General features: G+C 40.2%; 1 protein-coding gene across 3 annotated transcripts in view; it reads left to right on the forward strand.

The window, feature by feature from the left end:
* RFTN1 (raftlin, lipid raft linker 1) overlaps positions 1 to 16,228 on the forward strand; it is a 136,056-nt gene that overhangs the window by 46,061 nt on the left and 73,767 nt on the right. For all 3 annotated transcript variants that reach the window (XM_048511525.1, XM_048511522.1, XM_048511523.1), the window contains exon 4: positions 15,593 to 15,701. In XM_048511525.1, the coding sequence (XP_048367482.1) occupies positions 15,593 to 15,701 (109 nt within the window). The remainder of the gene's footprint in view (positions 1 to 15,592; positions 15,702 to 16,228) is intronic.

The raw sequence follows: 16,228 nt of genomic DNA on the forward strand, positions 1-16,228 counted from the left end.
AACCTTAAGGTTACTGCAGGGTCAGTTTAAAATGCAAATTCATTAGCAGAAACCTGCCAAATGAATTCAGTTAGGGCTTCCTGCTATTTTCAATAATCTCCTGATTAAGGATTCTGGCAATAGCTGCATGATATTGTAAAAAGCTTTTAGTTTTTATTTGTGGAGGGTGGCATGTTACAGCTCCTGTTTCAGTCCCCTTTGTACAGTGTAATATATTTCTGATGTCTCACCCCAGATTGCTTTGATTTAACCTTGGTGTCTTGAATGTAGTGCTAATTGTGTGTGTGCCCGGTTTTATACTCATTGCATTTTCTGCAACACCAAAATCAAAATGGCATTGGATATTTTTCATGTACAACAAAAGTGCTGTGTGCATATGAAATAATGGCGCCCCAATATATGCCACCACGGCATTGTGATTCTTGCGTCAGATTGGCTTTTAACACCCAGAATGGAAATTTCCACAGCTGTAGATCTGTCTTGGAGAAGTGTTACTCGGGATAGTACCAGCTCAACAGTGCTGTAACTGACATAGCACAATTCTCTATATTTCTCAGCAGGGAAGTGCTTGTTTGAAAGCGTCTCTTCATCAAATTCATGCCCTATGTGGGAAATTAATACATCAGAGAAAATGTTTCTCTGTTGCATGTATTCTTTTTTTAATTATTTAACAGGGTGTGCTTTTAAATGAGCAAGCCATTTAATTAAATCTGAGATGATATAGTCACATGAGATCCTGGACAATGTTAGTAGCAATTCTTCCTTCGTCAGACTTTGGTGAAGGGTTATCATGTAGATGTGTTACCAAATTAAATAAAAGGCCACAGAGACTCGTTTTAGCCTTATGTGGGTTTTCATCGAGACTTATTAATTAGAACATAATTCGAAATAGTAGGCAGAATGACTTCACATATGTGTAATTGTTCCGAGGCATCCACATTATGGTAAATGAAGAACCACTAGCAGTGGCGTAGTGATTAAAAGCAGGTGCACTCTAACCTGGAGAACCAGGTTTGGCTCCCCACTCTGCCATTTGAGCTGTGGAGGCTTATCTGGTGAATTCAGAGTAGCTTGTACACTACAACACATGCCAGCTGGGTGACCTTGGACTAGTCACAGTTCTTCAGAGCTCTCTCAGCCCCACCCACCTCACAGGGGTTTTTTGGGGGGGAGGGAAAGGAGTTTGTAAGCCCTTTGAGTCTCTTTACATGAGAGAAAGGGGGGATATAAATCCAAACTCCTCCACCACCACCTCCTCCTCCTCCACCTCCACCACCACCACCACCACCACCACCACCACCACCACCACCTCCTCCTCCTCCTCCTCCTCCTCCTCCTCCTCCTCCTCCTCCTCCTCCTCCTCCTCCTCCTCCTCCTCCTCCTTCTTCTTCTTCTTCTTCTTCTTCTTCTTCTTCTTCTTCTTCTTCTTCTTCTTCTTCTTCTTCTTCTTCTTCTTCTTCTTCTTCTTCTTCTTCTTCTTCTTCTTCTTCTTCTTCTTCTTCTTCTTCTTCTTCTTCTTCTTCTTCTTCTTCTTCTTCTTCTTCTTCTTCTTCGCCAAGCAGCATCACCAAAACTGGTGAAATAAGTTCTTCTAGCCTGGAGCAATGACCTGTCTTGCATGTCTAATACTTTCACTGCCTGTTGGTTCCATAACCGTGGCAGTTACAAAAGGAAAAAACCATATCCATGGCGGATTCCACATGGGCCAAAAACAGCAGTGTGATAACGGTGTGAAAATGGTGTAAACCTTTTACACCATTTTAAACCATTTTACACCATTTTCACACCGCTGTTTTTGGCCTATGCAGAATTCGCCCATGTGTCTTAAAAGAGATTGTGTGTCTTCAGCACATTACTGTTTCTTTGCACATATGTGCAAACATAAGGGAAGGAAAAGATTAGGTCTGGTGTGCTTCAGTAACCAGAGAAAGACACATCAGTGAAGAGAAGGAAGATGACAATGTAGGGGCTTAGTCAGCTGACTGAGCGGCTTGACAGGCTTGGCTTGTGTCTGAGTCACAGAATTCTGAATGTCCATCTAGCCTATAGGATAATTTGCATTAGAAGTGAGCAGAGTGCCATAATTGAAGCTGTTAACCTGAAACATTAAGGGTTTCACTTCAGTGAATTTAAGAGCATCTCTAATAGCAAGGGAAAAATATGTTTAAACTTCAGCTTTACATATGAATGCATTCAGTTACTGTTCCATTGCACCTGTGCACATCTCAGCATATGCAAACCTTGCAACTGTTGTCTGGCAAGGAAGGAAAAAACCCTCCTAAAGCCCATAAAGGAAATGGTGGTTTTTTAAAATATGTCTTTGCTTATCAACCAAACAAAAAATGATCATATGCTTTGCAAAAATTCCCCTTTTCAGTGCCTCAAGGCCCCATGTTCGTGCCAAGCTGAACCGGATGTACTTTACACTGAGCATTTAAGTTGCATACTTAATTGCCAAATTTGTGCCATGTTGACAACTCTCTAGAGTTATAAGGTTACAAAACTATCTGCAAGACCTCTCCTCTGCTACGGCCATCTTTCATATATTGATTGTCCTGGGAAGAGTTCAATTTTTTTTTGCTAACTGTAGTCCAGTTTTTATTTGGATGGGATCATCTCATCTTTTTTGTCAGAGCTGACTTGTTGCAGTATTTTTGCTGTGGTTTTTTTTTATTAAATTAGTTTGTCTGAGGTGAAAGTTGAGTCAGTAGTATTGGTAGGATCCTACTATTTCCTGGCTGCAGGCCTCGGCCAAACAGCCTTTCAACACAGTCCCTTTCCCTGTGCCTAGTTACAGTTTGTGGTGTTTTATGTGCAGGAACTCCTTTTCTTTACTATTACGCTCATCCTACTGAAGGTTTTGAACAAAGTCAATACAAGTACAAGATAAAATACAAAGCAGTAAACATTAAAGTACAGCATAAAGAAGTAGGAACCCCTAAAGTATATCAACATGAAACAGTGTTTCTGGGAGATTAATTTTTAAAGCAAATATTAAGATCTCAAATTGGAAACTGCATGTGGGAATGGTTTTGTTAATGAAACCACAAAGCAGTTGCACCAGAACTGGGTCATTCTGATTTCATTTCTCAGCTGCTTTCCATATATTCAGACGTAATGAAGGGATCCCAGGAGGGTATAGAGCAAGACAGGGTCCATGAGCTAATACTGACAGAGAGACAACTGGGATGCTGGAGGGTATTGAGGAAGGGACAGGAACTGTGAATCTTGCTCTAATCCCAGGATGCTGAGTTTGGAATTTGCTTGGCTGAGGGAAGGAAGACAGAAGGCAAAAAACAGACTTTTCTTGGATGGGGGACAAGGCGTGGAATTATTCAGTTGAACTTATCAACCACCTTGAAGGAACCTCATGAGATTATAATTTTGTTTCAGAGCAAACTGATACTAATGACAGATTCTTTTTTGAGAACTGATAAGATCACAAAACTGTTTGTTCTGAGCTTGACTTCTGTGACTAGATAGGAAAGGGGGAGGGGCACGGGCAGCCCAACGCTAAGTATTTGTATGTCTCCCTCCAGTATATGTAGGGTGGATGAGCAGAGGAAGAAATTTCATCCGCTTGCCCTGCTGCCAGGAGATCGCAGTAGGAAAGATGCATGAGAACTTTTCTGCAGTAGGGGATCAGAAGAATATGTATTAAAAATGAATTTAAGTGCTGCTTTGTGGCTGAAAGGAAATATTCTGTTCAGTACTATCAGATGGTACTTACTTGAATGGACGTATTTAGGATCTTGCCATGATGCATAAGTGAACAGTTGTAGGATTAGAATAGGAATACAGGGCTACAGAAATGGTACATTATGGAACCACTGCTATAATTCCACTTGTGTAATAATGCAAAATGACCCTTGTCAGATAGGTCCCAGGAGTGACCAAGAGTCTGATCATAAACAGAAATTTTGCAGCATACGCTATCCATATGTGCTTTTACATAGTCAAGCTTGTTATAAGATCATGGTACAAAGGGTTACACCAGAACCTGCTCATTATCACCTTGTGTCTCAGCTGGATTTTCCTATATCCAGAAGTAACACATAACCAATATAATGTGTAGACAAGGTCTTGAACTCAGGCAAGATTGACTTCTGAGAAATGCTTTAATTATAAAATAAAGATTGCAGGGCTGATTAGGAAATCCAAAAATTTAAAATTATTGGAAGAGATGTTCACGGCAGGTATGTCACCAAAAAAGCCGCAAATGCAGGCTCACCAGGGAGTGCTTGTTCAATCAGCATTCTCTAGCTGACACCATTCCCACACTGATTTACACTTTCAGGAAAGTCTTTCACAGAAAAGGAATTGCTAGCAGGCGACAGCTTATTACCGCGCCTGTCATCTTACAAGCGGATTCCATTCCAAAAAGCTAACCAGAATAAGAATAAGAAAACTACGGTAGACTACATTATACATCACAGAGATGGAAATAAGCTCTGTAACAGGTCACTTAGAGGTTCAGAAAGGCATAGCAGCCATCTTTGTGTCATTTTATTTTTGTTTTGTCAAGCTTTTGGACATAACTTGGTCCATTGCTTTTGTAACAAACGTGTGTATGCAAGAATAATTGTTGTCAAAAAACCCTAGTCCAAGGAATTCTCAGGATGGGCAAGCAACATACACAATTTCAAAACCACGGAGTATGAGCCCTGAAACTCTCATTCTCAGTAGTTGCCACCAGCCCTTTTAACTACCTAAATAGACAGAAGCCAACAGGCATGTTTCCAAGCTACCAGAGATTGTCAAAAAAGTCACCTATGCAAGATAGACCATTTGCAGAGTGAGTTTCACAAGAAAACAGTTAACTTGGTAGGTGTATCCACTCAAGCCTAGGTACTGGAAATAGTTTGAAGCCACCTGAACATAAAATACCACAAGATTACAATTAAAATGATTTATTAAAATTTGTGCAAGAATATTTCTAAAAAACTAAAACAGACTAACTACACGGTCATAACTGGTTCAGCTTACTGGATGTTACTTTTCCAGGTGAAGTCCTCCAGCACTCAAAGTCCAATCTTATCTAGAACAAACATGGACAGACAGCATGTCTGATCCATAAGGCAGGCACAAAATCAAAGGTCCAAAATTGGATCAAGGAACCATGAACAAGGTACCAAAAACAAAACTAGAATGGAAATGCTAAACTTTGTGGGCAAGGGTCTGACTTAGCTTGAACTCAGCTGACAAATTAAATATGTGTTGGTGATGCCAAGTAACCACATAACTTATTTGCAGCTAAGTCCAGTTCACCTCTCACAGGTTTCTTGGCCCCTGCAGTCATCATTCGTTAGCCATGCACTTCATGTTCTCGGAGACCAAGGGGGTCAGAGTAGATACTCATAGACTCATAAACTCCCTGCATCTGGATTTGTCTTCTCTGCGTAGCTAAAGGTCACCACTTGCTGGGTTTCAAGCAACACAATTATTTCAAACTTAACTTTTTCTTTGGTAGGCCAGTCATTGAAAGAACAAGAAACTGCACCAGAAGGCTCAGTTTCTTGACAATTGTAACCAAATTAATTGAAGGACTGATTTTCTTTATATAGTTATACAACTCAACCGATGTATTTCATAGTTTTTCTTTCTCGTTTTCCTTTAATAATAAACTGTTCCGTTTCTCAGCTGAAATTTTAACATTCACTGCTAATTGCTAGGTTTGGATTCTGTCAGATTTTCTGCTTGGCCTTGTATGATTCCCTTCTCCACTGCAGTCCCATCCCTATGTACTAGTCAGCCTGGTGACTATTAGCTTCTGTGGCAACCCCCATGCCACTCTACACCTTTTTGTCACTGTAAGACAAATTCTCCCACCTTTCGCCTTTTGGGGCCCCTCAGGACTGAATAGTCTTTCTGGTACCATGTGAATAGTTACAGGGTACAGTTCTATTTCTGTCCCACCCTAAGGTGTAGAATTCCTTTTTCATTTCAAACAAATCCCCTTAAACATGGTGCTGGAGAACTGAGGCAGGTTCAAACAAATTTAAAAGGAAAATTTATTGAACTAACCAAGTTGGGATTGTGAAAAAAAATCAGAAGATGGATATCAGGGAGGAGTGAGATAAGCACTATCTTAAGTTTCTGTCACAGGCACAGGATTTTATCAATCTCTCTTGGCTTCTTATATTTCTTATGAAGGTGCAGTTTTGTCTTGACTTATTCTTAAGTGTTACTGTTAGTCAGCTGGTTGTTAATTAGAGCACAGGTCAGCTTAATCAGAGTGCTGTCCAGTTCCTAGGAAGTTCCTCTTGCAATCTGTTTGTGACAGCACTTTGTTTTTTGGCTGCACTTCCAAACCTTATTTATCTGTGCAGTCTGTCGAAGCTTCATGTGCATAACTATGTCCTTTTCCCCCCTATTATGGGGCATGGCAGATTTTCGGAATCATAGGAAAGGCCATAAATGGTATTCGTATACTTTGTAATTATATAACACTTTCTGTATTTGAAGAGTTTCCCAAGCAACAACCCAGTAACCCTTATATAACCCCCAAAAGGTAAGCTTCCCTTATTCTCTCATATTGCAAATGGGGCACTGAAGCAGAGACTGCAGCTTCTTAATCTAGTGAGTTTTGACTCAGTGACCTCTTGGACCATAGTTCATTCTCTTAGGTATCTCCAGCTCTAAGCTCAGGGGTAAAAGAAGACATGGGCCACCAATACTTCATTTGACCTGGGGACAACAGGATTCCAATTCTTCATCCCCCTCGCTGTTAGGTTCACTTGAGTGGCTTAGAAATGGCTACTGTGTTTATCTCTAACTTACTTCACAAGTTTGTTATGAGGACAAAATAGAAAGCCCCTCATGGGTCGCGCTGAGTTCACTGGAAGAAAGGAAGAATGTAAAAGTGATTAAAAAAGACTGAACCAGGATTCTTATACAGTGGCATTTCCAGTTGAAAATAGCATAGTTGATAAAAGCCGCCTCATTAGACCCTGAGAAGTCATTTCATTACCAGTCAAATTATGACAGTGGTGGGATGGAAGGCAGCATTTGATCTGTCTCAGTATTAACACATCATCACTAGGGTCAAACTGTCATGAGACATGATTATTTTTATCCTGCCAATGATGTGTTGTTGCAATAGTAATCCTGCTCAGTATGAGTAGGCTCTGACACTTCCTGAGGAAACCCAGTTTCAGATCTGGGTTTAGATCTGACTCAGTGTGATATCTTCTTTGTACCTAATTTTTATATCTTTGATTTTTAAGCCACTTCTAAGCTTAGCTTTCGAAGCAGCATGCAAAGAGCACATTAGCTTAAACATATTTCCTACACGTTAACAGTCTGGCAATACAATGAGGACCAGAAAGAACTGCAAGTCAGTACCTAGTATTTATGCCTATCTCTTGTTACCATCAAACAGTTTTGACCATTATAGAACAGGGCAGGAAAACATATTGACATCAGCCAGAAAAACATTTTACTGCCGCATTCTACGTGACATTATTATTTTCAGGCAGCAAGGCTGAAGTATTCATTTACTTGCTCTTAAATACTTAAATACTTTTTTTTCTGTTAAGTAATGAGAAATACATTTTTTTTTGTCATTTGCATTTGAGCCAGTGTCATGTAGTGGTTAGAATTTTGGTCTAGGATTTAGTTTCCCCAGGTTTTAATCTCCATTCTGACATGGAAGTTTGCTGGGTGACCTTGGACACGTCATATGCTTTTAGCTTAATCTACTTCACAGGGTTGTTGTGAAGATAAAATGGAGGAGATTTTTCTAAGCTGCTGTAAATCACCTCTGGTGAGAAAGGTAGAGTAATCAAAATTAAAAAAAAATAAAGAGCTTTTCTTACTGTTATGTACCCCTTCCACCCCACCTCTTAAATCACGCATCCAAACCGGGGTATTTATAAATACAAGGTATATGTGAGATATATTTTTGAGTTATATTAAGGCTAACAAATATATATGGTGTGGCGCGGGATAAAATGGGCTAACAGTAAGCCCAAAGAATAGCAAACAGTCAGTAGGAAATAAAACTACTCATTTGCTCCTTGAAGTCCACGTGCCTGCATGCAACAATAGAGCTAGAAATGTGAACTATCCATTCCGAACAGATGCTGCACCCTTCCTTCCCTTCAGCTGTTCCTAAAAACTCCTAAGTGCTCCCATCCCTCATTTGAATTTTGCTGTTCTAGCTAAATTACAATAGACAGAGATTCTGGCTCTTCCGGGACCAATCAGTCTACAGTGCTGCTACTGTGAACAAGTGGAACACTTGGCTACCAACCCTGGGGTTGTATAGTAGATAGATTGCTGACAGCTCAGCCTGTTCAACCCAGGCACAGCTGCTGTAAGAAACGAACCCTAATGCAAAGTGTCTCTTTTCCCGCCAAACAAGTGATCCACCCTGGTAAAGACCTGCCTTCACCCAAGCTCATTGCTCATTTCTAACCTGAACCTCCCTTGGTCAAGTTGGTGTGAGACATGATATCATCCTTCTACGGGATCTCTGTGCTGGCATAGAGTCCCTGCCTTCTACTTCGTCTACTGTATTGGAACCATTAGGTAACATATCACCCTGCTGCCTTCCCAATTCCCTCTCTATCATCCAAACCTGGCCTTTCTCACCCTTTTACATCTCCCAGAACCCAGTGCATGTGCCTGAAGAGTCTTCCTGCATGTGTGTTTGAAACCAAATTTATATAAACATTTTAAACTCAATTTGTCTCTGCAGAACACTCCATGCTATATTTCTCTGTATACATAGTCTAAAAGATCCCCTCCCAGTCTGCCTCTCGCATTGCCAAGTGAGCTATTTTCCCAAAGCATTGCCAAGCCGAGTTATTTTCCCCATCGCCATTTTAAAGATATTTGTGTGCTGTTACACTCTTAGCAACTGGTGGAGATTCCTTAAAAATACATTCATAACCTGTTAAGCTGGGTAACATTACATTGATTAATATTTCCTCATAAAATTTTTTCCAGATAATAATTCATTTTAAACCTATCCTGAGTTCTCTGGCATCAGCACAAAGAATAATTCTCTCCTTCCTAGACTTTTTGGTGGTGCTCAGAAACTATGAGATGGATCCTCATAGCTTTACATTGTCACCAAAGCCACCATGCCAGAGGTCATGGTGGAGGGATGCTTTCTCTACAGGTAGCAACCACAGAGAGAAGCTAGTTACTGGGATCCAATCAATATTATGAGTGAAAAGAATGCTGAATTACAACCTATTCATTCTATACATTCTATACTTTCTGTTCTGTAACACATATTCTTAAGCCTTTTTCCTGTCTGCTAAGTGTGCAAAAAGGAGAGGTAGAACATTTGACTCTGTGGTTTTACTGAGCTTCTGTCTCTGACAATAGGCAAAACCATAACTGTCCCATTTATTTATTGTAGTTATATTTGTGCTTTTATTCCTTCATCCTGGTATTGTTGACTTTCTGGCTGCACTACTTGCTGTCTTACTGGTGTTTTGATATGTCTTTGTGTTTGATAGGAATGGGGGAGGAGCTGCTCCTCTTAATTTAGAATGATGTTGTACCATAAGCAGCTTTGAGTCTCCATGAGGGACAAAAGTGGGGTATCAGTGTCTAAATAAATATTTTTATGCTGCTGTACCTCATGATGTTGGATACCATTATGTACCTCATGATGTTGGAAACTCAGCCAGGAAGTGTCTTGGATATCTAGGGAGCTTCCAAGTAACTTCTGAGGTGAGTGCTTCTCCACAAAGCTTTGTTTGACCCTCTGTACTTGCACAGAGCGAGCATCCAGCCGTTCTGACAAATGTAGTGCTATGTAGTTCCTATACAAAGTCTGCAAAGAGCAGCTGTGGCCCTGACAAGGCCTACGCCTAGTCCTGATAAGTCCCTTTGCTGTAGAGAGGAAACGGACAAGAAGCTTGAAATCTCTACTTTCTGCTCTGTAGCAAACAGGCTTGCAGGGACTCAAGCGTTTTCTGTTTCATCACTGCCCTTTGCTTTTCCGAAGGGAACAGATAATGGGGCTTAAACCCAGTCATTTTTGCTTCTATAAAAAGGCAGTTCTTCCACTGTCTGCAAAGGTGAACAACAGGTTGTCAGTTTCACTGCAGCTCTTGCGTGCAATTCTCAGATCTTTTAAAAGATTTTACACATCAAACGACATCTAATTTTTTCCATTTGAGTGGTATGTGCAAGAGTTTGAATATCGAAATGTTGACTTCCCACTGGCAATTGAATTGTCTGGAATTAAATATAAGAGCAGTTCACGATGCTTGCCTGCATCAATAGATAGACAGTTTTCACACTGGGTGCTGAAACAGGTGGATTGCTGTAACAACTATAATGGCCAGACCTTATGATTATATGATGCTGTATATAGTTATCTTCAAAGGCCTTCTAGAATAGAAAAACATCTTTAATCAGGAAGAACTGAAGTGAAGATAGGCTCTTGATAAATAGAATTGTACAGTCTGGGCACAGATGCTGAAAAGGCCAATCCTCAGTCTGTGTCAACTAAACATTTGATAGGGCAGGTTCCCAGAAAAGCTCAATTCATCAGTCTTAAGGCTCAAGCAATCAACACTTCATGATAGATTTTGTTCATTTTGAAATATAATAAGGTGAATTATTGGGATGGAGACTGATTTTTTTTAAAGTTCATGGCTGAGATGGCTGTTGAACTCTTCATCTTTGCCTAAGCCCCGCATCTTTGGCCTGTCTTAAGACAATTAGCCAGTATGTTTCTGCATATGGTTTGGCTGCAGAACAAAAAACAATATTGGGGAGAGGTGCATGGGTACTGGCATGCATCCATGTTTGTGGTCTAAGATGTGATGATAATTATTGCAGTCACCTGGTGGGAGAGAGAAAAGATAGACATTAGTCCAGCTATCCTTCTGCCCACCTGCCTATTGGTCAGTCAGTAGCGTCAAACAGCATATCTTACATATTGTCAGTGAGGAGAGAGGGCCCTGTATAGGACAGTGGGCATGCAACCTTCTGTTGCATTTGCAGAATTCTAGTTTGAGAGTTCTGTCTGTTGTGCCACTTGGAATACAGCTCTGTAGAATTAGTTTGGGAGGGTGTTGTAAGTTTTCCAGGTTGTATGGCCATATTCCAGTAGCATGTTTTCCTGATGTTTCACCTGTATCTGTGGCTGGCATCTTCAGAGGATGGGATAAGTTTGGGATAAGTTTTAACATTATAACTTTGAAGCAGGTTTTATCTACCTAAAGACTTAGTCCAGGTGAAAAGGATTCTCAGTCATTGAACAGATTGAACAGTGGACATAGGAAATGTAGGGGCCAAATGTTTTTGTAGTCCTCGTTGCCATGTGCCCTCAGTTCAAAAAACTGACAGTGGTTATCTGTCATCATTTTAATAGTTAATATTTTTCTTTCTGGTCTGTAGGCATCAGAGGGCACCCTGTTTCCTTATATAAGTTTAGGAATATGCATTCAGAAATTTACAAATCAAAGTCTAATCCAAACACTGCACAATTGTGAATTCTTCAGAAATAAATCTTAACATGGTTGGGCATTTCATCAATTTTTTTTAACATTCAAGAGCAGTTGAAAACCTTCTGATCTGACCTTTATACTGGTGCCTGGTTTCCTTTCCCCGAGCAACAGGAAGAGGGAGTAAGAGGAAGAATGTGATCCAGTGTCTATAAGCCTTACAGGGATACCATCCAACTAGAACAGCCTATCTTCCTGCCTAATTGTATTCAGTGATGAGTATTTATATGTGCCTTGTTTCAGCTTTGTATCAATGCAGTGATTAATCTCATTGACATGGCCAGACTTCTTGTCTCAATATAAGCAGTGGTCTTCTTTATGTGAGTTATTTTATCCTCTAGAGCAAATGCTCTGTTTGTGCATGATTTTATTTATTTAGCTTATTTATACCCCACCTTTCTCACTGAGACTCAAGGTGGATTACAGAGTAAAGAATAAAAAAAAGTAACAATACAATACAGGACATTGAATGAACAGTGCAATAGCACTACAAGTACAAATCAAATGACAATGTGAACTACTGTATGAACATACCGTGTAAGATACAGTGCCATAGAATTTGGAATAAAAATGATGCAAGATGGGGAAGGAAATTGGGGGTTGGGGGAGGCAGATGATGAGTTTCAGACTAGGCATCAGAAAGACATGAAATCTTTACTTATATTGACAGGTAAACAGAACTTTAAAGATGGGTGAGATGGACCAGAGATAAAGGAGGAAGACTGAGGGTTCTCTTTTTTGCAATATCAAAGAGCACACAAGAGAGATCAGTGCAATATCAAAGAGCACACAAGAGAGTATCAGATCATCTCTGATGAGGGGGAGGGGGAGATATTGCTCTCATTCCTCATGCCCACTGTGCAAGTGAGAAATTTAGTAGCCTGTTTAGTTAAAAGGGGAGAGTGAAAGTGCACCTGGAAATATTTCCGGTTGGATCCAAGTGTAAGAATTAGTGGATTGATTGTTTTCCAAGTATGTGCATATGCAGATATGCACCAACTATTGTTCTTCTGCTAGGGAAGCTTTTTTAAAAATTGACAAATGATATGAAAGCAACTGTTAGTTATTTTTGTGTGCCCCTTAATAATACCAGTATGAAGCTGCAATCCAGTTTAAGATGTACTTGTAATATGACCTTGAAACTAAGCATCACATTTTGAAACTATGCATTATGATTTCATTTGTTGTATCACCTTCATATATTATTACCTTTCCCAAAGAAAATGTCTGTCTTCTCTGAACTAACAAAACATGGCTGAACGAGTTTCCAGTTATTACTTTCTGGTGGAATGATATATAACCACTTAGTAATATTTTCATCTTTCCCAGGAGTACACTGTGTGTGCTTAGTATTTTGGGCCTACACTCAACTTCTATAAACTCTCAAAGATTATTACTAGTGGATTAGAATTTTCATCTAATCCCTTTTAATGTTGTTCATGGTAGCCTAAAGGCTTGTTCTAATGCTATTTTGGGAAAGCTTTTACAGATGTGAACGCTGTTGATCAGACATCTTAGCTGTACTGTGGTCTCTAATGATAACAAATGTGCTTCTTTGCCATATCAAAGGATTATAAATGCATGGTGCATTTCTCACATGAATGAAGGTGTTTGACTACATCTGAAAAATTATGATTCAGTGTAAGGTCCAAACTGGAGCTAGAAACAGCATAATTTATATTTATTTATAATTATTCTGAATAAGTATGCAAATCCTGCTGTTTTGCCATAGCAAAAATGCTTTGAAATGTTACTTTTTGGATTTTTATGATAGGCAAATAACGGTCTCCCCTGTACTAGAAAAGTGATTAAAATACTAATTTCGAAGACTCACTACTAAATAGGTATTTTGGGTATAGTTATGCAAGTTTATTGTATCACGCTAAAGTTTCAGTCCAAGTCCATCACGGAAGATAACTTTGAGACAGAGAAATCTGTTATTTCCCTAGTTCTCTATACTGTTTTGCTTTACTAAAGAGCATTTTCGTGCCGTGATTTCATTTAGTGTATTAAATGATGCATTAACAGTGGCAAATATTTCCTTTTCTCCAGTAACATGAGAAGGAAATTAATGGATCCTTTGAGAACTTAAGAAAGCCAGATCTTTTAAAACTTCAGCACTAGCCATGAGCTATCCCAGGTAGTCTACCACCCCCAAGTTTGAACGAAGGGAAAAGTGCATCTACTAAGTTAAAATGGAAAACGGGATCTCTTTTGAAACTTTTCATGCTGTCCCACAGGAAATACTGCAATCTGGGCTATCTTATCAGTCATTTGCACTCTTCAATCTCAGTAGCCTCATGGTTTTGAATGTGTAAAAAGCCAAGGAAATATCCAGGGAAATGTGTAAAAAGCCAAGGAAATATCCACTACTACTTCATCAGTAGTGAGCAGGCATTTGAGGATCTGACAGCTGGTACTGATAAGTTTGGAACACTCACATAAAGGCTGTACTTCGTTTTCCCTGCTGTTTAACTAATACTAAGCTAAAGTTTTGGCAGAACTAGCATACTGCTTCGCTGTTCCCTCAAAACCAAAGCAGTGTTTGTTTTTGTTGTTGTTTTTGCTTCGTCCCATTCTTTTCCCAAAAAGGGTGGCTGCTGAGTCAGAGGACTATGGTACTAGTATTTTCATTAAGTTTGTTTTTTTAAAAAACAGATAAGCCCCTTAGTGCTTATATTTGGTTTTAATAGGATTGTTAACATTTATTGAGGGCACACTGAGCCATCATATGGAAAAAGGATTGAAGTGGTTTTCATCTGAGGTATATACAAATGTGCTCTGGTACTGTTGATTTTGTTTAAAATAATCTGTAGCACTCAGTTTCAGAAGATACCCACATTCTGTATTTATTATATCAATCTTCTTACTGGAAATCAATAGATCTATCCAAAAGATTTTGCCATTAATAGTCCAGATCAGGGGTCCCCAAACTACAGCCCGGGGGCCAAATGTGGCCCCCTGAAGGCATTTATCCGGCCCGCCAGGCATGGCGGCGATGGCTCCATTCATGTGCAGTGGGGGCTCGAGGGAGAGGAGGAACCGGCCCCAACGGCTGTTGATTGCAATTATGTGATGAGACCCCCAAATCTCCATGCATTTTCTGACCCAGAGTTGGAAACCTTACATGTGGCAACGCCTGCTCCGCCCTTCCCTCTCAGCTACTCCATGTGTTGCTCTCAGGCTTTCTGTTCCGCCTCACTCCCATTGGAATCAGCCAGGCTGGCGAATCGCTCGCTGGCTGCTAGGGAGGAAGAACCCAGGAAGATACCTGATCCTGGGTTAGATGGAATGCTTCATTGGGAAAGTTCTGCTTTTTTTTTTTACAGGGGAAGGTATTCCACATCCTCCCCAACAATATTTGGAGCCCACCCTGTACTTGACATACTTTGGTCACTGTTCTAAAAATAGACCATGACAGAAAGTCTGAAAGGTGAAATCAAACATTTTACAATCATTTGTGCATAGGAATTTGTTCATAGTTTTTTTAGTCCGGCCCTCCAACAGTCTGAGGGACAGTGAACTGGCCCCCTGTTTAAAAAGTTTGGGGACCCCTGGTCCAGATAATAAGATTACAGCCCAATCCATGGGAAGAGGGGGGTAAGTGGGTGGTGGAGGGGGACAGCACAACCCCGCCCCTCCACCTCTGCCAACACAGCAAAGAAAAACAAAACCTAAACTTATCTGCCATGCTGAGAAGGCTCCATCCAGTCCAGTGGGCTATGCCTGCCTTTTTGCAGGCATAAGTTGACACCAGCAAAAGGGGGCATTCCCAGACTGGAAGACCTAAGGAAACTGGGTAATGACAGTTCCACCCCAGGATGCCCCATTGATGTGGGCTCCTGCAGAAGAGGAGTGCCAGTGCAGTGACTGTGTTGGGACCCAAACAGTGTGGACCATGCGGCTCCTTGGGACCAGCATAAGTGGTCCTCACAGCATACTTACATCACTTTGACTGGCAGTGACCCCATCACTGGGGTCACACCATCTGCACAGTCCTTTTGGAAGCCCATTGTGGACTGCACTTTTAATCTGAATGATTTTACATAAAATTTTGTATTGGAAGAATTGTCATCTGCTTTTGAGAACTGAAAAGTGTTTGTATGTCTTTCCAGATCACTGAAAAATGATGCCATTAATGAAGGGACTACTTTAGAGATAGAAAGCTGCTTCTCTTCCGATCATCTTCCAGATAAATCAAAGATGCCAGATCTCATTAAGAAAGTAAGTAAAGCACAACATTTGGGAAATAGAACAAGATAAATGGTTATTTTTGAATCTATAGATTTGAATCTATGACTACTGCCATTTGCAAAACTCTGTGAAACCTTTTTCTGCTAAGCCTTTTCTGCCGTTTAAATAAATTATGAAAATTATAATTATTTAAGCTGCTATTTTTTATTGCTCCTACTGAGATCTGTCCTTCTCCTTAACCAAATTTAATGCTTATATTTAGACTCCTGTTTAGTCAATTCCAGCTACCCCTCATTGCTGAAGAAGATAGTCAGAAGAAGAATGGAACACATACCAGAATTTTATTGCATTGAAACGTCCAGGTTTGGTGGAAAGAAGAGAGAGATGGCAAATTCTGACTGACTGACTGATGGGTAGTTGAGGAAGGTGGAACTGGCACACTACAATAGGAAACCCAATTTATCACAGTTGATAGACTCTTGCCTTTAAGGGCTCCTAAAAGTAGAGGTTTGCTAGTAGCCCATGCCCACTTGCTTTCAATCCATAGTTCCTACTCA

Source organism: Sphaerodactylus townsendi, linkage group LG11, assembly GCF_021028975.2.
Source record: "Sphaerodactylus townsendi isolate TG3544 linkage group LG11, MPM_Stown_v2.3, whole genome shotgun sequence".
NCBI lineage: Eukaryota > Metazoa > Chordata > Lepidosauria > Squamata > Sphaerodactylidae > Sphaerodactylus > Sphaerodactylus townsendi.